General features: G+C 51.8%; 2 protein-coding genes across 4 annotated transcripts; one reads left to right on the top strand and one right to left on the bottom strand.

Moving 5' to 3' along the window:
* The first annotated feature begins 186 nt into the window (after window positions 1-186).
* Window positions 187-17,586, top strand: CCNF (cyclin F). The gene is made up of 17 exons (XM_054080684.1): window positions 187-281; window positions 4,779-4,933; window positions 5,350-5,456; window positions 6,941-7,008; window positions 7,790-7,983; window positions 8,333-8,386; window positions 8,904-9,008; window positions 9,815-9,892; window positions 10,283-10,434; window positions 11,525-11,689; window positions 12,336-12,459; window positions 12,826-13,006; window positions 13,550-13,637; window positions 14,186-14,285; window positions 14,570-14,700; window positions 14,877-15,046; window positions 15,569-17,586. Exons 1-17 carry the CDS (start codon window positions 269-271, stop codon window positions 15,991-15,993), a joined length of 2,310 nt encoding a protein of 769 aa, XP_053936659.1. The 5' UTR covers window positions 187-268; the 3' UTR covers window positions 15,994-17,586.
* VRK3 (VRK serine/threonine kinase 3) lies at window positions 13,674-26,952 on the bottom strand. Of its 3 annotated transcripts, none has more exons than XM_054080686.1 (12): window positions 26,747-26,951; window positions 26,351-26,673; window positions 24,743-24,795; window positions 22,880-22,946; window positions 22,080-22,164; window positions 21,516-21,618; window positions 21,119-21,211; window positions 20,673-20,805; window positions 19,794-19,914; window positions 19,449-19,507; window positions 18,851-18,999; window positions 13,674-14,681 (listed from the first exon to the last, which is right to left on the bottom strand). In XM_054080686.1, the coding sequence occupies exons 1-11, from the start codon at window positions 26,872-26,874 to the stop codon at window positions 18,851-18,853; spliced, it is 1,314 nt and encodes a 437-aa protein (XP_053936661.1). In that variant the 5' UTR covers window positions 26,875-26,951; the 3' UTR covers window positions 13,674-14,681. The 3 variants fall into 3 exon arrangements, with proteins under 3 accessions (XP_053936661.1, XP_053936660.1, XP_053936662.1); XM_054080685.1 differs by lacking the exon at window positions 13,674-14,681 and adding an exon at window positions 18,035-18,318 and having other exon boundaries at window positions 26,747-26,950; XM_054080687.1 differs by lacking the exons at window positions 13,674-14,681; window positions 18,851-18,999 and adding an exon at window positions 19,135-19,272 and having other exon boundaries at window positions 26,747-26,952.
* Between the last annotated feature and the right edge of the window lie 1,012 nt (window positions 26,953-27,964).

The following is a 27,964-nucleotide window of genomic DNA, read 5'->3' as shown; positions in this document are numbered from 1 at the left end:
GCCGAGTTTAAAAAAAAACCAGTCCGCGCGGCCAAGGACGCAGGGCGTGGCCATCGCTGGCAGGGGCGTGGTCAATTGCGGTGGGGGCGTGGCCTCGGTGTGGCGCGCCACTTGCGCCTTCCCTGACCTGAGCTGAGCGGAGGGGCGTGTCTAAGTCGGGGGCGTGGCCACACGGGAACCCCCGCCTCTTGTGGCTCGCTCCGCCCCTCCCGCGCGCGACCTCGAGGAGCCGGACCCGGACTCTGCGGTCGCTCCAGGAGGCGCCGCGATGAGGGCAGGCGGTGAGTGCGGAGCTGGGCCGGGGGTGCCGCCGCGGATCTACCCCCACGGGACCTCCCTGGCGTGCACCGCAGCGTGGGCGACGGCGGAGTTGCAGGCGGCTGCGCGCGGGATTGAACCGGCCGCGGGTCCGGGGCTCACGGTGCCGGTCGGGGCTGCAGTGACCGGGGCTCATGGTGCCGTGGCCGGTCGGGGCTCCCGGTGTCCCCGGGGCTCTCAGTGCCGGTCGGGGCTCCGGTGTCACCAGGGCTCCCGGTGCCGGTCGGGGCTCTCGGTGCTGGTCCCGCTCGGGGCTGCGGTGGCCGGGGCTCCCGGTGCCGTTGCCCGTCGGGGCTCCCAGTGCCGTTGCCGATCGGGGCTCCCGGTGCCGGTCCCGCTCGGGGCTGCGGTGGCCGGGGCTCCCGGTGCCGTTGCCCGTCGGGGCTCCCGGTGTCCCCGGGGCTGCGGGCGGGATAACATACAGCGTTATCCTAGGGCACAAACTAGCATGTGGGCACCCCGTCCCCGTGCATTCCTTGTGATAACGGGGGCTCACGCAGCAGGGCTGTCGCAGCCCGGGCCGTGGTCCCACCCGGGCAAGGAAGCTGTGGAGCTTCCTCCAGCTCCTTGTGACCGGGACCAGCCCCGAGGAGAAAGACTTGGAGCTTTGGTGTGTGAGAAGCTCAACATGAACCGACAACGTGCACTTGCAGCCCAGAAAACAACCGTGTCCTGGGCTGCATCCCCGCAGTTGGTGGGACCAGCGGGGCGAGGGAAGGGATTCTGTCCCTCTGCTCTGCTCTGGTGAGACCCCATCCGGAGTCTTGTGTTGAGGTTTGGGGTCTCCAATATAAGAAAGAGATGGAACTGTTGGAACAGATCTAGAGGAGGCCACACAGATGATTCAAGGGCTGGAGCAGGACAGGCTGAGGGAGTCGGGTTGTTCAACCTGGAGAAGAGAAGGCTCCAGGGAGACCTTAGAGCAGCTTCCAGTACTGAAAGGGGCTCCAGGAAAGCTGCGGAGGGATTTTTTACAAGGACTTGGAGTGATAGGAGGAGGGGGAATGGCTTTAAATTGGAAGGAGGAAGATTTAGGTTAGATAATAGGAAGAAATGTTTCACAGTGAGGGTGATGAGGCCCTGGCTCAGGTTGCCCAGAGCAGTGATGGCTGCCCCATCCCTGGAGCTGTTGAAGGCTGGGTTGGATGGAGCTTTAAGCAACCAGTGGGAGGTGTCCCTGCCCGTGGCACAGGGGCAGAACTGAATGGGCTTTGAGGTCTCTTCCAACCCAAACCATTTCATGATTTTGTCATTCTGTGATACACAAACAGAAAAACCTATATTAGCACAGCGGTGGCCATGACTGATGGACCCTTTAGGAACCTGCAGGCTCCTTTTAAGGATCCTGCTGAAAACCCGGATAGCCTTCCTTTTGCCACCTGAAAAACCCATGTGAAGGAACTGATTCTGATGCAGCAGCTTTGCTTTGAACAACCTGTCTGTAAATGTTGTGCTGGTTCTGTGGTCTGTGTGGTTGCGTGGGCTCAGGGAGAGCTGAGGTTGTCACTGCCTGGTTCATATGATCTTCCATTCACCACATCTGCAGCTGGACAGAGCTGTTGCTCTTCCCTTCTCCCAGAGACGCTGTGTAATGCTGCTCCAGTCTTGCTGGAGTTCTCTTCGAAGAACCGGAGGCTGCTGGGAGACCTGGAAGCTTTTCATGGGTTAGGTGATAACGAGGAGATGAACTTTTGCCTAAAGCAAAAGAGTGGGACAAAGGGGAAAAAGTAGTAATGGAGAAAAATATTTGCCTGATTAAAATTCTCCGTCCTCGCCTTTCCACTTTCATTGTAAAAAAGAACTTGAGGTGCATCACTCAGAATGTGCTTCTGACCCTGTTGTCTTGCAGGGTCTCCACAGCTCCGGGTTGCTCTGCTTCATCAATAAATAGAGGGGCTGGGGTATGTGTTCATAGAATCATAGAATGAATCATGGAATGCTTTGGATTGGAAGGGACCTTTACAGCTCATCCAGCCAACTCCTCCCTGCAGGATCAGGGACATCTTCAACCAAATCATGTTGCTCAGAGCCCCATCCAACCTGGCCTGGAATGTTTCCAGGGATGGGACATCCACTGCCCCCCTGGGCAACCTGTGCCAGGGCCTCAGCACCCTCAGTGTGAAAATTTCTTCCTTATATCCAGTCTAAATCTCCTCTCCCTTAGTTCAAAACCATTACTCCTTCTCTGATAACAGGCCTTGCTGAAAAGCCCCTCCCCGTCACTCCTGGAGCCCCTTTCAGGACTGGAGGCTGCTCTACGGTCTCTCCACAGCATTCTCTTCTTGAACAACCCCAACTCTCTCAGTCTGTCCTTACACAGGAGGTGCTCCAGCCTTCAGATCATCTTCATGGCCCCCTCTGGACTCGCTCCAACCGCTCCATGTCTTTTCTGTGCTGCTTTAGCTCTGCTGGCTTCATTTATGTCAGAAACCATTCCAGCTAACAGCGATGCGAGCGCAGGCAGGGCAAGCCGGCAGGGCTGGGCTCTCCAGAGGAGGCCTGAGTATTTATAAACTTATTATCAAGTCAGTAAATATATTTCCGAAGTGCAATCTTTTGTATAAGGCTGAGACCAGATTTCAAAAATACAACCAAGAAATCTTATATAATAAAGACAAAGGCCATTACATGGCCCCTTAATTTGTGGGACTCGAGCTTCGACTTCAGAATTTAGTTTGTGAGCCCTCTTTTCTGCAAAGACCCTGTCCAGCCCTTTTCTTGCTCAGGAATGGGTGCTCTGGCTTGTGTGGGCATCTCCGAGGGCTGTGGGAGGTTGATGTGGCAGCAAGCTACGGTGGCATCTCCACTGCTGCACGGCAGGTCCTGGAAAGGTGCAGCAGGAGCTGGGATGACCTCAGGTCCTCCTCCCCCAGGGCCACTCTGAGGGTGATCCTTTGCTGCCCTTTGTAGGCTGGGGCTGAGGAATGTGGTTTTATTTGGGAATTCCTGCCACTGCTGGGGCATTGGGCTCTGGAGGGCAGGTGGGGACCCAGCTCTTAGCAGCTGTGAGGATAGAGATCTCCTGGGAGATGGAGAAGGGCCTGGCTTTCCACGGGGAAGTCCCGGTCCCTCCCAGTGAGCAGCACTCATATACTCTTCTTGGGCTTGCCTCAAGCTGGAGAAGTGGGCCTGTGTGAACCTCATGAGGTTCAACAAAGCCAAGGGCAAGGTCCTACACCTGCGTCAGGGCACTCCGCGGTTTCAATACAGGCTGGGGGGATGACTGTGATTGAGAGCAACCAGAAACCAACTGTGTCCCGCGCTGCATCCAAAGAAGCGTGGCCAACAGGGCGAGGGAGGGGATTCTGCCCCTCTATTCCTTTCTCTTGAGAACTCACCTGCAGTATTGTCCCCAGTTCTGGAATCCTCAACATAAGGAGGATGTGGAGCTGTTGGAACAGGTCCAGAGGAGGCTACAAGGATGACACAAGGGTTGGAGCACCTCCCATATGAGGACAGGCTGAGAGAGTTGGGCTTGTTCAGCTTGGAGATGAGAAGTCTCCAAGGAGACCTTGTAGCAACCTTCCAGTACCTGAAGGGGCTGCAAGAAATCTGGGGAGGGACGTTTTGCAAAGGCTTGGAGTGATAGGACAAGAAGCAACAGGTATAAACTGGAGAGGGGCGGATTTAGACTAGACATAAGAAGGAACTTCTTCACGATGAGAGTGGTGAGGCAATGGAACACGCTGCCCAGGGAAGCTGTGGCTGCCCCATCCCTGGAGATGTTCAAGGCCAGGTTGGATGGGCCTTGGGCAGCCTGATCTAGTGGGAGGTGTCCCTGCCCATGGCAGGGCATTTTGGAACTCGATGATCTTTAAGGTCTCTTCCAACCCAAATTATTCTATGGTTCTATCCATTGGATCCATTTCCTCTCTTGATGAATGCGGTGAGGGTAAATGTTGTCTTAACAAGGAACAGACAACATAGGTGCTGCCTTAACCTATGAATGCTGCAGCTTCCAAAAAGACCATTCTGGTTCTTAGGGCTCTTCCAGGAGCACCCATGGCTGCTTAGAAGGATGGGCTTGTGCTGGTGTTGTGGGTCTGCACCTCCTGATCACCAGAGATGGTGACATTTCAAGGACTGCTATCAATTGAGAAGAAAAAGTTAGGTCATGGAGGAGATAAATGGAGTTGTAGTAGTGACAGTTCAACTCAACACAGTCCAGTGATGGAGCTTGGGCCTGGAGGGGTTCTCCTCAGTGAATAGGGCCTGAGGGTGAGCCATCCTGCCCAAGCTCCCAGCTGAACTAATCTGAGCGAGTCACTGCTCCCTGGCTCCATTGTGTGCTACTGTGTGGCACAGGCTGGATTGCTCTACAATTACCATGTTTGAGGATGTGTCTTATGCTGCAGTGAACAGGTGTTCGAGCAAACGTGTGTCTGTGTGCACGCTGTACGGCCTTTCTTCCTCATACTGTTCCATCACTAACTGAGCTATCCTATGTTTTTGTTTTCTAGTGATTCACTGTAGATGTTCCAGATGTTTTTCTTTCCCTTCAAAGCGAAGGATAAGAAAACGGCCCCGAGTCCTTACGTTGTTAAGTCTACCTGAGGATGTTCTGTTTCATGTTCTGAAGGGCCTTCCTGCGGAGGATATCCTCTCAGTCAGAGCGGTGAGTCCCTCTGTCATGCCCATGGCTTGTCTCTGCTTTTGGGAGTCGGGGCTGCCATGGGAACAGCTGGTGTCTCAGGTCAGAGCAAACCTGGACAGAAGAAGAGAATACAGGCAGTAATCAGATGCTTGCTCTCCTGGTAGCAGTTCTGTCTCCTGGTACTCAAACTTGAGCAGATCATCAACAGCATTTGAGAGCTCTGTGTAAATTTGCTGTAGGAGTTGTCCTGGTTACACACTGCAGCTGAACAAATGAGTTTGGTTTGGCATCTCTTGCCTTAGTGGTGATGAGGGAGGTAATGAGTTACGATTAACTTGTGATTAACTAGTTGCCTATCTAAAATTAGATTGCAAAGCATTATTTCTTTGTTGGTGCCTTAACCTTAGTAGTTATTATTTTATGTTTCCCCCTTGCAGGTGCACTCACATCTCAAATACCTTGTGGACAATCATGCTAGTGTGTGGGCGTGTGCAAGTTTCCAAGAAATATGGCCTTCTCCAAACAACCTGAAGATGTTTGAAAGGTGAGCTTTAAGAATCCAATTTGTCTGACATTGTAGAGGATGGTGTTTGAAGGTAGACATGGATTTTGGAGAATGGATTGAGAACAGCCCTGAAGAAAAGACTTGGGGTACAGGGGGATGAGAAGATCAACACGAGCCAGAAACGTGCGCTCACAGCCCAGAAACCAGCCGTGTCCTGGGCTGCACCCAAAGCAATGGGACCAGCAGGGCCACAGAGGGGATTCTAACGCTCTGCTCCATTCTGGTGAGACCCCACCTGGAGCCCTGTATCCAGTCCTGGAGTCCTCAGTACAGGAAGGCCATGGAGCTGTTGGAGTGAGTCCAGAGGAGGCCACAAGGATGATCCAAGGGCTGGAGCACCTTCTGTACGAGGACAGGCTGAGAGAGTTGGGGTTGTTCAGCCTGGAGAAGAGAAGGCTGTGGAGAGACCTTAGAGCAGCTTCCAGTCCTGAAAGGGGCTCCAGGAAAGTTGGGGAGAGACTCTTGATCAGGGATGTCAGGAATAGAATGAGGGGGAATGGTTTTCAGCTAAAAAAGGGGAGAAAAGCTGTTCTTGGTGCTTCTGTGGAATGTGCAAGTGAGACCAGAGGCTCCAGAGCAAAATAACAGTGTTTCTGAGCTGGTTGGGTCACACTTTATTTGCATAACCAGTGTATTGAAAAATTTTGAAATATTTCATAATTTGAAATATTGAAACACATTTTGGTGTTAAGATCAGTGAAGCTCGAAAGGGTGATGACAAATCTGCCTCAAAATGAAGGAGAGCGTCTTTTCCTCCGTATGACTTGAAGAGGATCTGTCAGTTTGAATGTTGTGATAAGGGTTTTGCTTCTGACTGTTGCCTTTGCTATGATGGGTGAATTATGTTCTTTCTGAAGACAACTTTTATCTCTGTGTTGGTTTGAGAGGGAGGAACACGAAGGCTTTGTGCTCGTCCTTGAGGGTACAAGTACCACAGTACATTAATGCATTCTGGCACTGGGAATCATAGAATGGTTTGAGTTGGCAGGGACCTTAAAGATCATTTAATTCCACCCCCTGCTATGGACAGGGACACCTCCCACTGGCTCAGGCTGCCCAAGGCCCATCCAGCCTGGCCTTGAACACCTCCAGGGATGGGGCAGCCACAGCTTCCCAGGGCAACCTGTGCCAGGACCTCACCACCCTCATGGTGAAGAAATTCCTCCTTATGTCTAGTCTAAATCTGCCCCTCTCTAGTTTATACCCATGGATGTTCCATGGGAATGGGAAATGGGTGCTGTGAGTTGTCAGACCCTCGATGTGGGCATGCAAAAGGGCTGAAGCAAGAAAAGCTTCAGCATGGCTTAAGTTTCACTTCTGTAGTGAAGGCACGTACGCTGATGGCTCACCAAATTCGGGTATTGTTCACAGTCTGACCCCCACTGACTTAGCTGGGTTGAGGCCATGGGCCTGGAAGCTCCTACAGACTGAACCTGAAGGGTCTTACTCTGTTTCCCACTCAGGGCTGCTGAAAGGGGGAACTTTGAAGCTGCTGTGAAGCTGGGGATAGCGTACCTGTACAACGAAGGCTGTAAGTGTTGGCGCTTGCCCTCTGCTCCTTGGGGAAGGTGGCGTGGTAGAAGGAGATGCAGACGAGCTAAAGGCTTATTCACAGACAGAGAGCAGGGTGATAGTCCCATCGGAAAGCTGGCACATTTCCTGGCTGCCCCCAGAGCTGGTTCTCCTGTATCTCAAGGGCAGATGCTTTTGCACCCAGGCTCTAGAGCAGTGATGTACAGAGCCAGTTTGCTGTCTCCAGCATGTGGTGAGGTCTCGATTACTGTGGTGCCTCTCCGGTTTCACCCTTTTGGTGCAGCCAAGCACCGGCTGCTGAACTGCTGGTAGTTATCAGGCAGTGTCCTGCATGGCTTTTTGAAAAGGAGGAAATGAGCCAATGCAGAGTATGGATTTGTGTTTAGAAGTAAACCCTGTAAGCTTCTGCTCAGACCTGGCTGCTGATCTCGCCTGCTAAACACACCGCTCAGGAACTGGCAGAGCGGCTCTTGCAGAGGGAGCTGGCAAGGCAGAGACTTCCATACCCACTTGTTTGTACTCGGACAAGGATTGACGTGGCTTTGAGTGCTGGTGTTTGCAGAATGTGCGTGTGTCCCCAGCTTAGGGTTATACCTTCCTAAAGACCGATTGCAGTCAGGTTTTTTCTTCTTTTGCTGTCTCCATGTCTTTTAAGGCTCCAAAGGGAATACACAGTTCTGTTAGTTCCTCATTGTATCCTGTTGTTCGTCTTGGCCTGACTAAATGTCCAGCAGACGGGAACAAACTTTAAACTGTTTCTGGCTGGTTTTTTTGTTCAGTGTCCATCTCTGACGAGGGGCGTGCAGAAGTGAATGGATTAAAGGCATCACATTTCTTCAGTCTGGCAGAACGTTTGAATGTGTGCGCAGCTCCCTTTATCTGGCTTTTTATCCGTCCTCCCTGGTCCTTGAGTGGAAGCTGCTGTAAAGCTGTGGTCTATGAGAGCCTCAAGGCAGAGTGTGAGCAGGAGAAGGTAAGATTTCTTTCTGCCCTTGGCTTTAACGCAGATTTGTGGCTGCATCCAGTTCTTCTGAAAAACGTTTTGTTGCCCCAGGGAGCTCCTCTCCTCTTGTTGCTTAAATGACTGCGGATCAATCATTTTAATGAATTTATTGCCCACCTACACTTGGCGCATTGGGAGCACCGGAGGGCTGTACTGTCTTTTCAGAGGTCCGGTACTGTCTCAGAGATAAAACATCAAGAAAAGCAAAGTGAGGGAAAGACTGAAGGGCAAACAAAGTTGTAATGTGGAATTACTGGCAAAAAATTGCTGCTGTTCGTTGTTAATCTTTAACGGTGCTTTATTTTAATGCTTTTTTCAGGCTCAGAAAGGATCTATCCTTCACTGCTTGGCTAAGGTGTTGAGTCTCTTTGAGGTGAGCAGTGTTTCTGATTTGTTGTGTTTGGGTGCGTTTTGGTGATGCTGATGCTGTTTACCTTGATTTAAAAACAAAAATCAGCCAAATCCTCTTATTCCTCAAGTGATTTAGGAATTTCTGCTCTCATGAGTTTAATTTACTGGTTGTTTAAAGGAACGTTACCAACTTAGTTTGCTGAACTTTATAAACAGTGACATTAATTTTGGCTTGATCATGGGCTTGCAGTGTTGCGAGTCCCAAAGAAAGCCTTCCAGTTGGAACACATATCAAAAAACGAAAGTAGTCTCTCAGAGGCAAGCAAGCCAGAAAGCTTTTGTTTGGCCGAGGGGAGCACTAACTGCTTCCTGAGCCTGGGTCTTCTAAAGGCCGCACGGAGTGGGTGTGGGAGCCCCTCTCACAGCTTGAGAGTGACACGCAGATGGTTGATTCTGCTCTGTACAGAGCTGTTCTGGAGCTTCTGAAGTATCGAGATCAGTCTGGGCAGCAAAAGTACTATCCTGCCTTTTATTCTTAGGATGAAGAAAAGAGGAAAGAATCTCTTGAAATGTTTGAAGAATCCTCAAAGCAGGGTTGTTTGAACAGCTCCTACCTCCTTTGGGAAAGTAACAGAAAGGCTGCTGTAAGTAGTGTTTTTTTGTCTCAAAATGACTTTTTCACTGTAACTTCTGAACCTCTTATGTGCAATGAATGTACACAGAGAGAAATTACTGTTGGTGTTGTTCAACCTGGACAAGAGAAGGCTCCAGGGAAACCTTAGAGCAGCTTCCAGTATTGAAAGGGGCTCCAGGAAAGATGGTGAGGGGATTTTTACCAGGGCATGTGGTGATAGGATGAGGGGGAATGGCTTTAAATTGGAAGGGGGAAGATTTTGATTAGATGTAAGGAAGAAATTCTTTACTATGAGGGTGGTGAGGCCCTGGCCAAGGTTTCCCAGGGAAGTTGTGGCTGCCTCATCTCTGGAGGGGTTTGAGGCCAGGTTGGATGGGGCTTTGAGCCCTTTGATTCAGTGGGAGGTGTCCCTATCCATGGCAGATAGGTGGAATTGGATGGGCTTTGAAGGCCCTTCCAACCCAAACCATCCTATGATTCCTCAGAGTTTACTGTCTTCATATACAAGGAGAGCAGCGAGAGCTCTCAAACGAGCACTGGTGCCTCCCTTGTGTTTGAAGTGAGCGAGTCCACGAGCCTGCATTGTGATCCCTGAACCTGCCACAGCTCGTATGTCTGAGCCCCAGGTGACCAGTCTCATTCCTCAGAGATCTGGGCAAGAATTGAAGAAAGCTTGTGAACAGCAATGTTGTCATCTTGATGAGAAACAGTCTGGTTGCTGAAACAATAGCGTTTTTACTCTGTGTATTGGTACTGCAGTCCTGTTCCTTGTGGCAAGGTGATGGGTTTGAAATCTGTTTGCATTCCCCTCTGTAGATGTCGGATCCTGGCAGATACCTCCAAAGTCTCAGGCAGCTACGAGACTATGCAGCAAAGGGCTGCTGGGAAGCACAGGTAAGACTGACTTTTCCCAGGAAAACAGTCTTTATTTGGTCTTTTCTGTGCTGTTAGTGTAGGTTTGGACTCCCCCCTTGAGAAGCAGGGTCAAAATTGCTGAATAATATCTATATGTGCATGCTCTGCAGATCCCCCTCTTGTAAAATACTGTGTTTCTGTGGGATGGGCTGAATAAAGACACGGCTTTTGATGGACTTTAAGGACTGTTCCAAATAATGTGTACATCCAACATTTAAGCCAAACTAATAACTGCTGATTCTATTGCCTTTTAAGTAGTTTGTTAGGTTCAGCCTCTGTTTTCAGCAGGAATATTACAGGGCCATTTTGTGCTGCTTTAGCTTGCATTTGGTAAAAGAAAATAAAATTATTTTGTGTTCTCTATTACAGATGGCGTTAGCCAAAGCCTGTGGGAGTGGAAACCAACTAGGATTAGAAGCGAAATCTTCTAGTGAAATGGTGTCTCAAATCTTTCAAGCTTCCCTTCCTATCAGCAAGCAAAGTATCTTCACTGTGCAGAAAGGGATGAATGAAACGATGAGGTAAAAACTCCTATCTGGGCATCAGGCCACACAGCAGAAAGCAGTGCCCATGCATCTGTAGAAGGAAACAAATCCAGAAGGTCTGTTGGAAGGTGGCATCTGTTGCTTTGCTCTTCTGTGATGCATCACCACCTGTGCATGATCTCAGCACAGGAAGGATATGGAGCTGTTGGAGCGAGTCCAGAGGAGTCCACAGAGATGATCTGAGGGCTGGAGCACCTCCTGTATGAGGACAGGCTGAGAGAGTTGGGGTTGTTCAGCCAGAGAAGAGAAGGCTGTGGGGAGACATTCCAGTGCTGGAAGGGGTTCCAGGAAAACTGAGGAGAGACTCTTGATCAGGGAGTGCAGGAATAGGATGAGGGGGAAAGGTTTCCATCCGAAAGAAGGGAGATTGAGATGAGATCTTGGGAAGAAATGTTTCGCTGTGAGGGTGGGGAGGCCCTGGCCCAGTTTGCCCAGAGCAGCAGTGGTGGCTGCCCCATCCCTGGAGGTGTTCAAGGCCAGGTTGGATGGGGCTTTGAGCCCCCTGATCCAGTGGGAGGTGTCCCTGCCCGTGGCAGGGGGTGGAACTGGATGGGCTTGAAGGTCCCTTCTCACCCAAAGTATTCCATGGGTCTATGATGGACATTGTGCAAAGAGGAGGTATAAGAGCCCTTATTTCCAGCCCTGACGAAGAACTGAAATGAGGAGTCAGGGTTTCTCTGGACTGTAAGTTCTTGCATCTGTTGAGCCTAACGGGTTCCTCAAAAACTGGAGGCAGTGTTTGACGTGTCAGAGGTACAGTTACTTTCCAGGTAACTTTCCAGGTGCCCGTCAGCCTCCGAACTGATACACCCTACACTTTTCCTTGTGCAAGTACCTATAAACTGTATGTTAGCTTCTAATTCCATTCCACAGACAGCTCAAAATGGCCATGGACCTTTCAGACCTAACAGCCCTCTGGCTGCAAATCCTTATCTCAGTGCAATGAGTTATTATTCCAAAAATTCTTTTGTTTGAATTCCTTGGTTGGAACATTTGAGTGGAGAAGGGAGTCAGACGAGGTCTGGATGAGCACTAACTGTGTGGATTGTCTCTTTTCCCTGCCTAGGTACATCCTGGTTGATTGGCTGGTAGAAGTGGCTACCATGAAAGACTTTTCTAGCTTGTGCCTTCACATGACAGTGGGATGCGTGGATCGTTATTTGAAGCTGAGACCTGTCCCTCGGACTCAACTCCAGCTTTTGGGAATAGCCTGCATGGTCATTTGCACACGGTAGGGGCTCTGACTGCTGAACAGAGGTGGTTATTGTGATAGTTCAAATTAATTGCTGCAGCTCAAGCCTTTTTCCCTCTCTTGCTAATACTAATAATACTGAAAAAAATCTTTGGCTTCTTTCTACTTTGCTGCTGCTTGAATTGTATTCTCATACAACTCACAATCTCTACAAACAAGCACAGAAAATGTTCCTTGAACATGTTTATGATATGAAAAAGCTCCATAGTGATGGATTGGTCCAAATGCATTCCAGGAGCAATTTAAGTCTTTGATGCTGAGTGACGCTGTCAGGAACACCTGCAGCAGCGTCATTACCGGTTCATTCTGTTACGCTCAGATGAACAGCGGGGTGTGGTGGGTGATCATTTCTCTGTGTTAGGTCCATTAATATCTTGTATCTTAACATAGGAGATGTTTCATAAATGAGGAACTATGAATGTTATGGTAGGTGCTTCCAGCCTAAAGGTGAAATAAGTGAAGAGCTGCTGTTCTTTCTATTCTGGTCTGTACCGGGAAAAAGTACTGTATGAAGTTGTTCAATTCTTTGGTCATCTGAGTGCATTTATCTGCCACAAAAAAACTAGTGTTCAGGTGCACCTGTTCCCTTTCTTCTGGGATTAACTGTTAATATTTGATATCACAGTTTCATCAGCAAAGAGATCTTGACGATCCGGGAAGCTGTGTGGCTAACAGACAACACATACAAATATGAAGACTTGGTCAGAATGATGGGTGAGATCATTTCTGCCTTGGAAGGAAAGATACGGGTGAGTCTGGGCTGCAGGAGGAAGGTTTCACCCCTTGGGCTGTTGTTGAAGCCAGGCTATTGTGATTAGCACTGCTCCTCACCAAGGCTGGTGGGGATTTGTGCAAGTGTTCTCCATCAGCTGTGGACATCACACACATTTCAGAGCATGCAGATACAGAACCCTCTGCCTTTCACTGGAGATGAAAACTGAAGCTTTAAGAGCCCATTTATTCTTTCACTGGAGAGTTTTTCAGTGTCCATGTAGTAGTTTAAGAAACAAATAATCCAAGCCTGATGTAATGAAAACAGCATCTCTTGGAAACAGCTGTGTTTAAAACCTCACGCTTGACTTGACTTGCAAGCCCTCTTCTCTCTTGCATACCAGATACCAACCATTGTGGACTATAAGGAAGTGTTGTCGAAGGTAGTCCCGCTGGAGAGAAGAACTCTGCACCTCTACAGCTTCATTTGTGAGCTGTCACTCCTGAACACAAGCCTTTGTGTGTACTCCCCGGCTCAGCTGGCTGCTGCAGCACTGCTGCTGGCGAAGATCCTGCACAGACAAGGTAAGGAGCCGTCTCTTACCCAGAGCTGCAGGAAAGTACATCAGCTGCCTGGTCTTTTGGGGAGCCTTTGGGTGTTTTTGGTGTTAATTTGTAGGCAAAATGTCCCTATCACTTGGCAGGGGATGGGGACAGATATTGCCCTGCCCATGGCAGTGAGGTTGGAGCTAGGTGATCTTTAAGGTCCCTTCCAAACCATTCTATAATATTAGACTTAACAACAGAGAGTTGAGTTTAGTCCATTTTACTTCTTAATAGCTGTGATGAACAAGGGTATTGGAATCAAGAGTATTAGAATCATGGAATGGATAAGGGTTGGAAGATACATTAAAGCCCATCCAGTTCCACGCCCTGCCATGGGCAGGGACACCTCCCACTGGATCAGGGGCTCAAAGCCCCATCCAACATGGCCTTGAAGCCTATTGTGAACTTGAACAAACAACGCGTAGAGGCAGAAGCTTGTAAAGATCATAACTCCTTAAAAAGAAATCTGTCCAATTACAGAACTGAGCTTCATAAAACAGTACTGTGTGTTCTCTTCTCCAGCGCGACCCTGGACCAGCCAGCTGTCCGAGTACACCGGTTTCTCTTTTGAAGACCTGCTGCCCTGTGTACTGAGCCTCCACCAAAAGTGGTAAGACTTCTGGAACTCTTCTGGGCAGCCATATGATTTCTTGGATTCCAGCTCTTTTAGACGATCTGAATCAATGCAGTCAGCCCTACCCATGATGGATGCGGCTTTGGGAAACTGCCTGGTGCCACCCCCCAAGGCATGGAGGCCTGGGGGTTGGTTCAGGGAAGAGCTCTTCCATTTCTCCTAACTGGCAGTGGCATGGAAAACTGGATGCTTATCAAGATTAACAGTTGCAGTTTGCCAAACATCACTCTTTTGACATTAAAACTGGCTTAAAGCTTCAGAAGGAGTTCCTGTAGCAGAAGTAGCTCATTTTTGAAAGACTACAAGGCAAATATCTTGCTAACCTCAAGGAACAGACAAGGAAGTAGATGTTCATATGCTTAGAAATGCAGCATCCTGGCCAAGTGCATCACAGCTCTGCTGAAACACCATCTTCCTTAGCACAGAGCTCAGCTGGGCAGAGGGAAAGCACTTAAATGGGCAGGTTTTGTTAATGACATTCATATAATCCATGGTAAGATTGAGGCTTTAATCTTTCCTTCCAGTTTCCATGATGATGTCCCAAAGGATTATAGGCAGGTGTCCTTAACAGCAGTGAAACAACGATTTGAAGATGAGCGTTATGAAGAAATAGGCAAAGAAAAGGTGGGTGAGCTCTCTGTCTTCCTGTGCTGATGTCCAATGGCAAAGCTGCTGTGTGACAGGATGTAGTCAACTCCAAGCGATGGGAAGCAGTTTCTAACTTAGACTCTCAGAGGAGAGAGAATCTAAAAGTGGTGGCTTTAATCTTGATCTGCAGGGACTATAATCGCTCTGGTTGAGCACCTGCGGGAAGAACTCACTGGGATAGGTTTCCCCTAGAAAATGGAGAGAGCCTTATGGCAGAGGGAAGCACACAGTTTAATTCCTACTGTCTTTTTGGTTTTCAGATGATGAGTTACAGCCAGCTCTGTTCAGTGTTGGGTGTGAAACAGGAGGAGCCAGAACCCAGTTCTTTGCACACAAACGTCGTGGAAATTCAGACTTTCCTTAGCTCTCCCTCTGGAAAGAGAACAAAAAGGCGAGTATAATACATCACTCTAACTGCAAATTAGCATGAGCCTTTCCTCCTCTCCGGTACCTTGAGGTTCCATCCTTAAATATGATCCATTTTCCTGCAATTACCTTGCCATACTTATTAAAGAGAGAAAAGATTACTTGGGTTTTAATGTGCAACTCCTGATTGTGTCCCTGCAGGAGGAGGGAAGACAGCATCCCAGAGGACAGGGGCAGCTTCGTGACAACTCCCACGGCGGAGCTCTCTACCCAGGAGGAGAGCCTGCTGGACAACTTCCTTGACTGGAGCTTAGATTCCTGCTCTGGTTATGAAGGCGATCAGGAAAGTGAAGGCGAGAGAGAAGGAGACGGTGAGGGTTTTATTCTTCTTATAAACACCAGCCGAGAGAACTAAAGCTGTCATCTGTGCATAAAACTGTCTCAGGCAGCAGAAGCCTGAACTTCCAGCTGAAGACCAGTTGGAAACCCTCTCCCCCTTCCCTATGGGTTGTGATTATTGGGCTGTTTTGGAAGTACAGATCTGTTCTCTCTCTGTATTGCTCCAAAATGTGGTGAGGGGGGCGTGTAGCTGCGTGATGTTCCCGAGGGAGATTGTTCAGGTACTGCTGGTGGGGGATTGAAGCGGATGACCAGCCCTGCTGTCAGCCACCCCATTATCCTTTTGTTTTGCTGACACTGGGACTGGCTACTCGTTGTGCAAACAGCCCAAGGAGGGAGAGCTGTGTCGACAATGAGGGCAAGCTCTCCCCTCCCCTCCGCATGTAAGCAGACACAAGGTTTATGCTCTTATTTGGTATTTTTCCTGCTCTGTTTCTGCTGAATGCCTGCTTGGGGTTGTCCAAATCAAAATTAACCCCTTCCTTTTATTGCAGTGACAGGTCCCAGTGGGATCCTGGATGTGACAGTGGTCTACGTGGACCCTGCAGACCACTGCTGCCACGACTCCAGCGATGAAGACCTCTCCGTGGGGTGGGCTGGGCATGCGGCACCACTGAGGGTGGCTCAGCTGCCAGACAACACTCACGGCCTTTCAGCACATCTCACCCGACGGAATCCTAACCTGGAAGGGAGTTCTGGCTACTCTTCCGTCAACAGTGCCAGCCCCAAGTCTTCCACTGAAGGCAGCCTTGGTGTACCTCTCAAACCTACCTCAGCACCGTCCCTCGGCAGGGACTCCTGGTTACAGCCGCTCTGCGCCAGGCCCTGTGAAGGCAAGTGCAACCGGCGGCAGGTCAAGCGGAAACACATGGCAGAGCACAGCGAAGGAAGGGGGGACCTGGGCTTCTTAAGCCTCTGATTTCTCCATGCTCTTTACTTTTCTAAGCTTCCTGGAAACAGTGCTCTTTACTTTTCTAAGCTTTCTGTCATAGTCCTGCAGGGATGATAGTGAATAATTGCCAATACCTCCAGAAAGCGCCCTTCCCCTCACCTTTGCCTGTGCCTGTCCTGTAATCCTGTAGCTCCCTTCTGGGCCACTTCCTTGGCAGCTGCCTTTTTAAAGTATTTTCTTCTGTCTGATCCTCTGCAAATTACAATTCTTCTCCACATAGGAAGCTTTAGAGCTCTCTTATCATTCCTCTTTGGTGATAGGAAAGAACTTGTCATGTCCCTTGCTTCACTGTGAGCCCTGGCACTGTAAGAGGAAAGAGTTGACTTTGGTTCTCAAGTTACTGGATGGAACACTATGCTTGAATTCTTCCACTTTTTGGTGCTTCCAAAGACCTTTTTGAGGTTGTGCTGCCTTTTCCTTCTGTCCAGGTAGCTGGTGCTTCCTCTCAGTACTTACCATTTGCTGCACTGATACAAGTTGTTTTATTTACGGATACAATCAAGAGGTAAATGAAGGCTCGCTGCAGGTCTGAGCTTCTTTTCTCCCTACCTCTGGATGGTTTTAAACCCCATGTGCCTCAGGCTCTGGTTGCCAGGTTTCCTCACCTGAAAAATCCTTCTGTGCCTTAACGCTTCCCTGCCCTACAGCACTGTGATCCACGAACTGTCCGTCTGCTGGAACTGTGGGCCCACCGCCGCCCCCATTTCACTTTCCATCTCTCAGTCTTTCTTACTATTTCCATTTGTGTGTCCTCACATAAAGCACAAATCACTTGAACACTAGAAATGGGCAACAGTGCAGGAAGGGCAGGGGCTGGCTGCTGGAAAGCCCTACATTCAGCCTTGCTCCAGGCAGAGGCTGCTTCTCTTATCCAAAAGGAGACCTGTGCTGCTGCAGTACTGATGTGAAGAACCCTCTCCACTGACCTCGGCCTGGGCTTATGCTGCCTGCGGACCAGCCCTCTCCTTACAAACTGATAGTGAGCATTGGAATACCAAGGTACAAGACTTCCAGGAGATGCTGCTGCATTTAACACTGGAACTGGACTCCACGCCTCCCATTTTGTTCCAAGGTGACTGGCAGGTAGCAGCGGTTCAGACACAGTGCAGGGACTTTTTTTATAAAAAACTTTTTAACAGAGCTGGCTCCTGTCTTGCTTCCATGACTGGTATCCCACAAAATCACAGACTGTCCTGAGTTGGAAGGGACCCACAAGGACCATCAAGTGCAGCTCCTGTCCCTGCACAGGACACCCCAACATTCACCTCGTGGGGCTGAGGGCCTTGGCCAAATGCTTCTGGAATATTGTCAGGCTCAGTGCCGTGACTGCTTCCCTGGGAGCTGTTTGAGGGCTCCACCATCCTCTGGGGGAAGAACCTTCTCCTAATGTCCAACCTAACCCTCCCCTGGCTTCTTCCTGCCATTCCCTTGGGTCCTGTCCTTGGTCACCAGAGAGAAGAGCTCAGCGCCTGCTCCTCTTCCTCCCCGTGTGAGGAGGCTGCAGAGCATGATGAGGTCTCCCCTCTGTCTCCTCCAGGCTGAGCAGACCCAGTGACCTCAGCTGCTCCTCACACTCTTCCCCTCCAAACCTCCCCTCCTCTGGACGCCCTCCAGCACCTTTAGATCCTTTTTATCCTGTGCCTCCAGAGCTGCCCCCAGCACTCGAGGTGGGGCCGCTCCAGTGCGGAGCGGAACAGGACAATCCATCCCTCGCCCGGCTGGCGATGCCGTGCTGGATGCACCCAGGACACGGCTGCTCTCTTGGCTGCCAGGGCACTACTGGCTCACGGTCACTGACCCAGAGCTGGGGATGAGGTCAGTGTTGAGCTTTAAGCCAACTGCTCATGATTCAGCTGCAGCTGGAGACCACCCTGCACACAGAGGAGCACGGGGCTTGCACCCCTCTCACAGCTCCCCCAGAGAGCCCACAGAAAGGTCTGGAACGGGCCCAGGCACCAGCACAGAGCAGCCCCGGTGCTTGTCCACAACATTTATTACAAAACTATATACAGCCACTGTACTTTACAAAAAAATAAAGTCCCTGATATAGTTTTCCTGCGCCAGGCTTCCCCCTTCTCCTGGTGGCTACAGGGCAGTCTGGCCATGCAAGAGCATCTTCACATTCACCTGGTACAGCGGCTCAAAATTCAGCACTAGGTCACATTAAAACTGGAAGAACGCACTAATAAAAACCTCTCGGTTCTAAAACAGGTAGGGAAAAGTTAAACATCTGTGGGAAACACCTCACTGCAGAAGGCTTTAAACTCTTTTTCCTGCGCAAGTTTTCTTGAGCTGAAAGAAAAGGCACAAAATAGGAAAATTAATGAGTTTGACCCCTTCCCAGGAAGCATCAACAGGACGATGAGGAGCCAGCTCCGTGCTCCTGGGCCTTGCTGCTCGATACAGCAGCCTCGACTGATGCAGCCTGGGCTAAAACCAGAGCTGTCTCCCTAGCAAGCCTCAATCTTGAGGCACCTCAGGGCTAAAACAGCACCTGGGCCTGGAAAGCCACCGCTTACTGCATGTGGTGATAAACCCAGAACCACAGCTGCTGTTGGAAAAGGAAAAGCAAAGGCCCAGCAGCCCAAGGAGGTGTACACTGTAATGCAGGCTGAGCTGGATGTGCAGCACTCAGCTCTTAGCAGCGAAGGCTGAAGGACCAGTGCTCCCTCCATGTGTCAGAGGAGCCACCAGGAAAGACCTCCCGGAGCACCCTGCTCCATTATCACCTCCTGACCACTACCAGCAGCACCCCCACGCCGCTCCCATGTGGCCAGCAGGGCAAGCGCTTTCTGCTGCTGCAGCCTAAGCTGCTGGCACTTACTTAGGGCACCATTTTGATATCCACAGGGTCGTAAGCTGAAGCTTTCATTCTCTCCAGTGGCTTCTTGAAGAGCAGCCGCAGGGCCTCATAGTCAGGCTTCTCCTCATAGCCCAGCGCCATGACCTGCTGCAGGTAGCTCTGCAGGGCATCTGCAAGGCAAGGAAGGTCCCCGCGTGGAGCAGAGCGGCAGCTCTGGGTGTCCTTACGAAGCCACCAAATGGCCTTTGCAGGCTGCAGACAGCTCACCCCTTGCCTCAGCCAGCTCCAAAGGGAAGACAAACCAAGAGCTAATAGGAAGTTCAAAGACAGAAGAGGGAAACAGCCTCTAGCCCCAAATGTTGTATTTTTAAAGCTCCCAGAACACTCGCCTCTTCAGCAAGGCTCAAAAACACAGAAAGTGGGCAGCAGCCCTCCTTGTTTTGCTGTAAAGGAAACAAGGAATTTGTTCACAGGAGGCTGCCAAGCAGTCCAAGCAATGCACAGTCACCACTGCCTCGGAGCCACCCAGCATTAGCACCCCCACGCAGAGAGGGTTCCAGCTGCATGTGCAGACAGCCCCCCGCCCCCAGTCCCACTGTCACAGAGAGCAAGCCCATACCTGGAGTGGGTCTCTGCCTGAAGCACAGCTGGAGAAGGCATTTCACATCCTCTTTGAACCTGGAATAATCAGCGCAGAGTGCTGTCAGAAGAGAAGCATGGGAGCAGGTACCTCAAGAGCCTGTCTCTGGCACCAGGGACAAACGGGCTGAATTCAGACGGCCACGTTCTTAACAGTGCAGAAACCAGGGGTCACCAAACGCCCTCTGATCGGGTTTGGCCTCTACAGTGGGATTTACCCACATCCCAATGGTGCGCTATGACCGAGTGCTTTCTCTTCAGTCACAAAACCTCCCTCACTCCTTTCTGCTGAGCATTTCCCAAGAGAGTAGATGATTTCTCCTACTTTTCCTTCTTTTCCTCCACAGTTTCTGCTTTGTCCAGCACATCAGACCAGGGCAAGAAGCCACAGAGCCATTTCAGAAGACAGTAGCCCAGTGATTCCAAGTCACTCCGTCGAGATGGTCCTGATGAGAAGGAAGAGATTCATGTGTGAACAACAAGAGTTTGGGAGCCATCTCAGAAGAGGCCCCGGCTGGCACTTCTCCAAAGGCAAGTTGAGGACTCCAGCCCTCGCTGCACAACCTTGGCAGTCTGAGGTGCCCCTTCTACAAAACCTGCAGCCTCATGAAGAGGCACAAGCGTAAAGAGCAGAAGGAAAGGAGTGCAAGAGCTTCATTAAGATGCATTCTAGTACATCAATACTCCTGGGACCTGCTAACTCATGCAGCTGAGGAATCACCTCCCAGCCTCTGGAGGAAGATTTGCCCAGTCTGAACACTGGGAGAGACCAGTCACATCCCAACCAGGGGAGGAATTGGCTAATTTAAATGCCCTTCCAGCTCTCACTGCTTCAAGGTCAGAGCAGAGCCTGCTGCAGATCTGCTTTGGGCAGGGATCCAGTCTGGCTCGAAAGAGATCCCCGCTAAGCCAGTGGGGAGCAGCCCTGTTTTCTATTCATCACACGCCTGCAGGAGCCAAAGCTCCAGATGGAGGAGGAACATCCCTGCACATCGTGCCACACTCACTGAGTGACCTGGCAACTCCCAATACACCAGCCTAGAGAGAGGCGAGAGGAAACAGCCCAAATACAAACTTGGTTCCAGATGCATGTGGCTGCTGGAAAGCAGCTGTAGCAGAACTGCCAGCAGGGAGCCCTCACTCCAGAGAGCCCTGCACAGCAACAGCTGAGCTGTGCTGGCTTGTGTGAGAAACAGAGCCTTACCTGCTCCCTTGTGGCTGTCCAGACTGAGAAACTCCACCGTGCCTTCATGAGGGGTCCTGCTGCCTTCACGGTGAGCCACGTGCTTCCCTCCAGGGCAGTACCGGAATGCAAAGTAATAGCCTGCTAGGGTCACCTAGAAGGCATTGAGAAGCAAACATCTGAGCATTACTGCTTGGGGCCGAGTCCATTGGCCTTGCTCTGCCTCCTCCAGGCAGGAGCCTGAAATTCCCCTGCAGGGAAAGGCACTGCTTACAGCAGACTGAGGTGACGTCTAACACACCAGGACCGCTCCTTCAGGTGTGAATTCTGCTTACAGTGCACACAATCCTGCACTAGCACCGTACAGACTGCGCTGCTCCCCAAGGACTCAGCAGGGCCCTGGGTGCTGCTCTATCCTGTTTCACAGCCCATCTCCACTGCCACACAGTGCTGCTCCTGCTCCCTACCTGCGTGAGGTCTGCTGGGTTCAAATAGACGTTCTCGGCTGTGATGTCCCCATGCACATACTCATTTTCATGAATGTACTCCAGGCAGTCTAGCTGGGAGTAAACAGAAGCAGCAAGCATCTCAGAGGCACATAGGTTCCATCGGCACCCTGCCTGTCACCGAGCCAGACACTCCCTGGCTCCTCACAGCACAAAAAGCACCGTGTCTCACAACCTGCAATTCCACGTGTCAGGTTTTTCTCATTCTCCTTACCCCAAGTACCTCCAAGATGACACAAGGCTCAAAAGACACCACTCAAGCTCATGACAGGCATGAGAGATGGTACCTAAAGACCTCAGCCACCCCCTTGGGTCAGCTTTAAAATGCCTTTAAGAGATCCAGGAGAAACTCACATACCAGCCGGACCATAATCTGAAATGCTGCCTTCTCCCTCAGAGGCTGGAAACTGTCATTCAGGACCGACTGAAGAGTTCGCCCTAAGTCAGGGAACACCAAAAACCTACAAGAGAGAAGGGCTTGGATGTAGCAGTGCCCACCTTGGAAACCCTGTAACAGATACTCCCCGAGTGACCCACCTGGATCAGACCCTCCCTTCCACTCCAAGCTGACCCGGCCAGACATTTTGTCAACTTTTGATAACAGAGAACTCCTTGAAAAGGACAAACACACTGACTGCGGGGTGCAGATGCACAGGCCGAGTCTCCCCTTTGTGTTAATATTAAAAGCAGGAATAAGGCGCCCCCCGGCCCTTATCAGCAAAAGCAATGACTTCAGACAGGACTGAAGGAGGTGGGATAATGAGAGGCACAAAGCATTTATTAATAAATGAGACTGGAGCAGTGCAAAAGGTTCAGAGCCCAAGGGACATGAGAGAAGGAACAGCAGACAGCAAGGGGAAGAGAGGGAAAGCCCAAGAAAACTGCGGATAACAAAGCCATGCCCTTCGCAGAGTCGGCTCACCTGTAGCTGTCTGCATGCAGTCCAAAGCCAAGGCAGCTGGGGATTCCAAGCAACGGCACAGAGTGCCACTTCTTCCACTTCTCCACTAGAAGGGGAGAGGACAGAGAATAGCAGATGCTGCTAAGGAGCTCCAGGACAAAGGACCTCAGTCAGGGACACCCTTCCTCCAAAGGCTGCTCTGCCCTGGGCATCTCACAGCTGGAAGCCTCTCTCTTACTGGTTCTGCCCCAGAAACACCAGCCTCACACGCTGGGGTGCTGGCACAGCTGGCACCCAGCACCGCAGAGCCAGAAGAAGGCAGGATGCTGGACTACCAGACCGAGCCACGATACGTGGCTGCTGTAGGGCTGGGTAAAACAAAAAGGAGGGGACAGAGGAATGGAGTAGATTTTCAGAGCCTTGCAGAAGTGCAGGACATTCAGCCCTGCTCAAACCCCTGCCCATGTTCTCTTGTCAGCTTTGTTCTTGCTCAGCCTCTTGGGTCAACGGACTAAATACCAGGCAGCAGCTGCCTCAGAAGGGGCACAGGAGAGGGAGCTGAGGCAGGTCAGGCCACAGGGCTGAGCAGCTACCAAGGAGATCAAGAAAGCTTCAAAATGCCAATACTGAGGTGTCCTAAGGTACACAGGGGCTCCTGGGAGAGAGCAGGCTCTTGGCCAAACTTCACAATGTTCTGGCACTATCCAAGCAGTAAATTAGCTTAACCAAGCCTGGCCTTCCAAGAGAATCAAAGGGGTGAGAGGGGGATGCCAGTTTTTCTAACCTGCAGCCTGATCCCTGCCTTTCCATGAAGCACCAACCTGTGCCTGCCTTTGCAGCTCGCTGGAAGAAGTTCTGTTCATTGTAGATCTTGCCATCTTTGACATCCTAAAGGGAACAGGAAGGAAGAGCATCACTTCAGCCACACACACGCCGTTAGAAAGGGAAACTGGGGCAGGACTGCTACAAGGCTTTCACTACTCATTTTAAAGAGAGCAATAACACCCACCACCCCAAAAAGTCAAATACCAGATCAGCAGCAGGGCTGAGAACGGAGCTGCTCACTAGGTAACACTGCACCTAACGACCATGTAAAACCCTGAGCATCAGCACAGAGCAAGACAGCGGCTGCCTCTCGTTGGACATTTCAAGCACTACCATATACAACTGCCTGTTGTAAGACAACACAGACCACCTGTCAGCCCAGAGTGAGCTCCAGTCCCAGAGCTGGAGCCAGAGGCTTCTTACCCACAGCAGACAGGACATTATTTCTGCAAAGAGGCAGGTCCCAACAAAGAATTCTAACACTTTATTCTACCTGTCGGAAAGCGAGACAAGAAAGTCTATATTTGTGACATTCAAGTGTCTGGGTAGCATGCTGACACCTTACAATTCATCTTTTTAAGTCAGCAAGCATTCCTGCCCTGTTACTACTGTTAGTGAGTGACCTGAAATGCATATAGCTTACAGTATGTATGTGCCTGCCTATGCACGTGTCTATGTGTATAGACATGCACACACACTCAGTGTACTACAGGCTGACTTAGGACAGATGCTATCACATGTGAGAGGAGGTTGCAGTTTTCTCTTCTGGCTGGTTTGATACCAAAGGCCCTGCCCACAACTGGCCCAGGCAGCTGGAGGATCAGCAGGCTCCAGGCAGCACAAACAACCCTGTCCAGAGCATATTTCAGTCTGCACCTTGCCTGATGAGCCAGTCTGAGCCAGTAAACCTGAGAGCCAAAATGCTCTCGTGTGCCGTATCGTACCCTCCAGCCCTCTGCCACCTCTGCTGAGCAATGAGATGCCAAAGGTGCAAACCAGGGCAGGTGGGAGCGTTCAGTACACAAGTGATTAGTTTCCAACCTAGTGGTTCTAGCTTTGTGGCACTTAGCTCTCTTTTCTCATTAACACTGTGTTCTTCCTCCATCCTCTGAAACGTCCCTCTGACAAAAGTGATTTCTCAAGTGCCCTAAGAGCAGGCAACACCAGAAGGCCACTACTCAGCGCTGGTCTCCCAGTGCAAATCCCAGGAGCCCCAGCAGGCACAAAACCAGGCTTTCTGCTCTGGTTTGCAAGTTAATGAAAACCGCTCCACTGAACTTCACTGCAGAGCAGCTGTTCCTGAAAACTGCATGCTTCTGAAGAGCCCGAGTTATTGGCAAGTGCCTGGAAAGCTGGTTTGGAACTCCCAACTATAATTACTGTTCAATTCTATGATGTGCTCTGGCCTTACCAAGTCTCTCAGCGCACGTTCCTCACTTCCCCAGCACTCCCACCAAATCCTCACACCTTCCCAGCTTCCTCAGACTTCAGCAGGGCAGACATGTGCTTCCCAGACAGGATAAACCCAGTCTGGCCTTACAGGTCTCTACCTTACACCACCAACTCAGATCTGGAGATCAGTGAGCCTGGTGGATCAAGGAGGCAGCCTTCTGAGACAAAGACTTTTTCTTCTTTTAATCCTCACATCTGTTTTCTTCACACCTTTAGAGGAGCGAGCTCCTACTGAAATCCAAGCCTGATGCCCTCAGGAAGTTCTATCCACCTCCTAAGTTCGGTGGGCCCTCTGGGACCTCTTTCTCTGAATTCCTCGGACACTTTTAGTCATACAGGCCAAACACGCCGGGCCCTGGACACAGCATACTAACACACTATTCCTTACCCAAACAGACAAAACTCACAAGTTTGAGGAAGTATCTTTGCTTTTGAGGACAGGTTCCAGATGCTGACTGCGCTGTGGAAGGACGGAACAGATGTGGTTATAGAGAAAGGAGGTACTTGCAGTGTCAGCTGCACCATTAAACAGCCTGCACAGCTGGCTTTTACTTATCCTTTGCTCCTTTCACTCAGTCTTTGCCAAAGCATTCTCTGTGACAGCATCTTCCCAGCTCACTACAAAACAATCCTTACCTTGCTCCAGCAGCACAGCACCCGACCTGCTTCGAGTGCAGTTCTGCTTTGGGCACAGCAGCAGCCGCGCATGGCTACGGCAGTGGGGGCTTTGAGGACAGCACAGAAAGAACAGATCATTAGCAGGCTCTGAAAGGCAGCCCAAACTTGGGTGCTGAGCACTCTGATGCTCACTTCAGTTTGCCAGTTCTGTAAGAGGTACTGGAGTCCTTTCGGATGTCAGTGTGGCCCTCCTCCTCCAAATACACTGCACCCATCATTTGCCCCTGGGCTGTTCCTCTTCTGCACTTGGACCGAGGGCTGCACGCAGGTCACGTGGTGCCAGTCACCCAAGAGGTGTTTCTATAAAAGCACCCTCCACTCTAACTATGGTTGGACTCGATGATCCAGTGGGTCCTTTCCAACCTGGCGATTCTATGATTCTAACAGCGCCAACTCTTTAAAGGCATGGGCGGCTGCCCGGGCTTTGTTACACACAGCGTAAGTCGTTGAAGAGACACTACAGCCAAGCCTCGGGTAAAGCCTACTGACAGGGGCACCTCCTCCTGCCTAGTGTTTCCAAGTTAACAATAGAGAATAAGATTGAAACCTTTCCTGTGGAAGCTTTCACTGGGGAGAAAAGATCAGCAGCCACTGACGGTTGGGAAGCAGCCACAACGGTTCAGCTGCTTTTTTTCAGCCTCTAAACAGGCCAAGGGAACTCTCAGTCCATACCAACACCCCTACAGCACAGGGCTCTTATATGGTGCAAAGTGGCAATCCAGTTTTGAGCCTAAAAACCAGATGGAGGACATACAGCCCGGAACGATGGGCATCCCATCAGTCAATAGAGCAGCCTGGCCGCACTCAGCCTGTGCTGGGATGCCCAGCCAAGAACCACTGACCACCTGCTGCTGTCCTGGGACACTCTGCAGAGCCACCAGCCCCAGGGACACCACTGGGAGGCCACCATCCCACAGACACTGTGGGGACACCAGTCCCCATCCCACCACTGAGGGGCCACCACCCCCGCTCCGCTGCTCCCAGCCAACCCTCGGGGTGTCTGGCACCATAGTGGGGAGGTGTGGGGGCTGCCCCTCCTCCTGCCCCTAATTCCCCACTCCCTCCCACCCTTACCGGCCCCCTCCTTTTGCTCCCCTCTTCCTGCCCCTGTTCCCCCTCCTTCTGCTCCTCTCCTCCTGCCCCTGTCCCCCCTCCCTCCGCACCAGCCCCCCCATCCCTGACTTCCCCTCCCTGTGTCTCTGCACCCCCCTCCGCCTTCTCCTGCCCCCTCCCTCCTGCCCCTGCTACCCCTCCCTCTGCCCGTGACCCCCCTTCTCCCTCTGCCCCTGCACCCCCTCCTCTCTGCCCCACCCCGCCTGCCCGCCCATCCCCCTCACCTTCGTACAGGTCCCCCCCGCGCCGCCCCAGCAGCCGGCAGAGGCTCCAGACGCGGCCGCCCCGGTCTGTCAGCGCGGTGCCCGGCGGCAGCGGCTCCGCGGGGGCGGGGCGCGCCTTGCGGGGCGAGCGGGGGCCGCGCCGGGCGGCGGGGCTGGGGGGCGCCGGGCCGGGCCGCGGCTGCTGCCCCTGCTGCTGCGGCTGCTGCTGCTGCCCCTGCTGCTGCCCCCGCGGGTCCCGGCCCGGCAGCGCGGCGCCGCAGCCCGGGCAGAAGCGGAAGGCGGGCTCCACGCCGCGCCCGCACTGCGGGCAGAACCGGTTCTCCCTGCGGACACCGGGGGAAACCGCATCAGCGACCCCGTCGGCGTCCGCCCCGCGCCCCCCGCGCCCGGACCTACCCCGGGGATGCGCCCCCCGCCTCGGCACCGGGACCAGCACCGGCACCGGCACCCGGCTCCGCCTCCGGTGGTGTCAGTGGAGGCTCCGCCTGACGCCTCCGCCCGCCGCGCCGCCCGCCGCCTCGCATCGCCCCGGGAGGGACGGGAGGAGAGAACGGGGCAGAGCGGGAGGGAAGGAAGGGGAGGGGAGGAAGGGGAGGGGAAAAGGGAAGGGAAAGGAGAAAGGGGAGGGGGGAGGGGAAAGGGGAGGGGAAAGGGGAGGGAGGTGGAGGAAAGGGGAAAGGGGGGAGGGAGGGAGGAGACGGGAAAGGGGAGGGATAAGGAAGGAAGGAAGGAAGGAAGGAAGGAAGGAAGGAAGGAAGGAAGGAAGGAAGGAAGGAAGGAAGGAAGGAAGGAAGGAAGGAAGGAAGGAAGGAAGGAAGGAAGGAAGGAAGGAAGGAAGGAAGGAAGGAAGGAAGGAAGGAAGGAAGGGAGGGAGGGAAGGGGGAGGGAGAAGGAGAAGGGCAAGAAGGAGCAGGGGAAGGAGAAGAAGCAGCAGAAGGGTAAGGAGAAGGAGCAAAGGAAGGAGAAAGGAAAGGAGAAGAAGAAGGAGTAAGGGAAGGAGAAGAAAGCAGGAGAGGGAGCAAGGGAAGGAGAAGAGGGAGGAGAAGGACCAAGGGAAGGAGAAGAAGAAGGAGCAAGGGAGGGAGAAGGAGGAGAAGAAGCAGGAGTTGGGGCAGCAGAAGGAGAAAGGGAACGACAAGAAGCAAAGGCAGGAAAAGAAGAAGCAGGAGAAGAAGCAAGAGAAGGAGAAGACGAGGCAGGAGAAGGAGTAAGGGAAGGGGCAGGGCCAGGAGAAGGGAGCAGGGCCAGGGGAAGAAGGAGCAGCAGAGGCAGGAAGAGAAAAAGCAACAGAGGCAGGGAGAAAGAGAAGGGGCAGGAGAAGGAGCAGGAGGAGTAAGAGCAGGGGCAGGAAGGAGAAGGGGAAGGAGAAAGAGAAGGAGGGACAGGGGCAGGAGGTGTCCCCAGTGCATCCCTCTGGGGTTCGGCTCCTCCTTTGGTGCTTGGGAACCAACACCAGCAAACTGCTCAAGTGCAGCCTTGGCAAAACAGAACAGATTCTCCCAGATTAAGGAGTGCTAGAGCTCATCCGCGCGTAGGGCCCAGAGCTGTAGCTGTGTATTCCATGTCTATGCCATCCCTATGGACTTTTTCCGCCTGTAAACCAGAGGCACACAC

Source organism: Cuculus canorus, chromosome 15 (assembly GCF_017976375.1).
Source record: "Cuculus canorus isolate bCucCan1 chromosome 15, bCucCan1.pri, whole genome shotgun sequence".
Lineage (NCBI taxonomy): Eukaryota > Metazoa > Chordata > Aves > Cuculiformes > Cuculidae > Cuculus > Cuculus canorus.
Note: the sequence above shows the minus strand (reverse complement) of the source record. Positions and strands in the feature narration are given on the sequence as shown.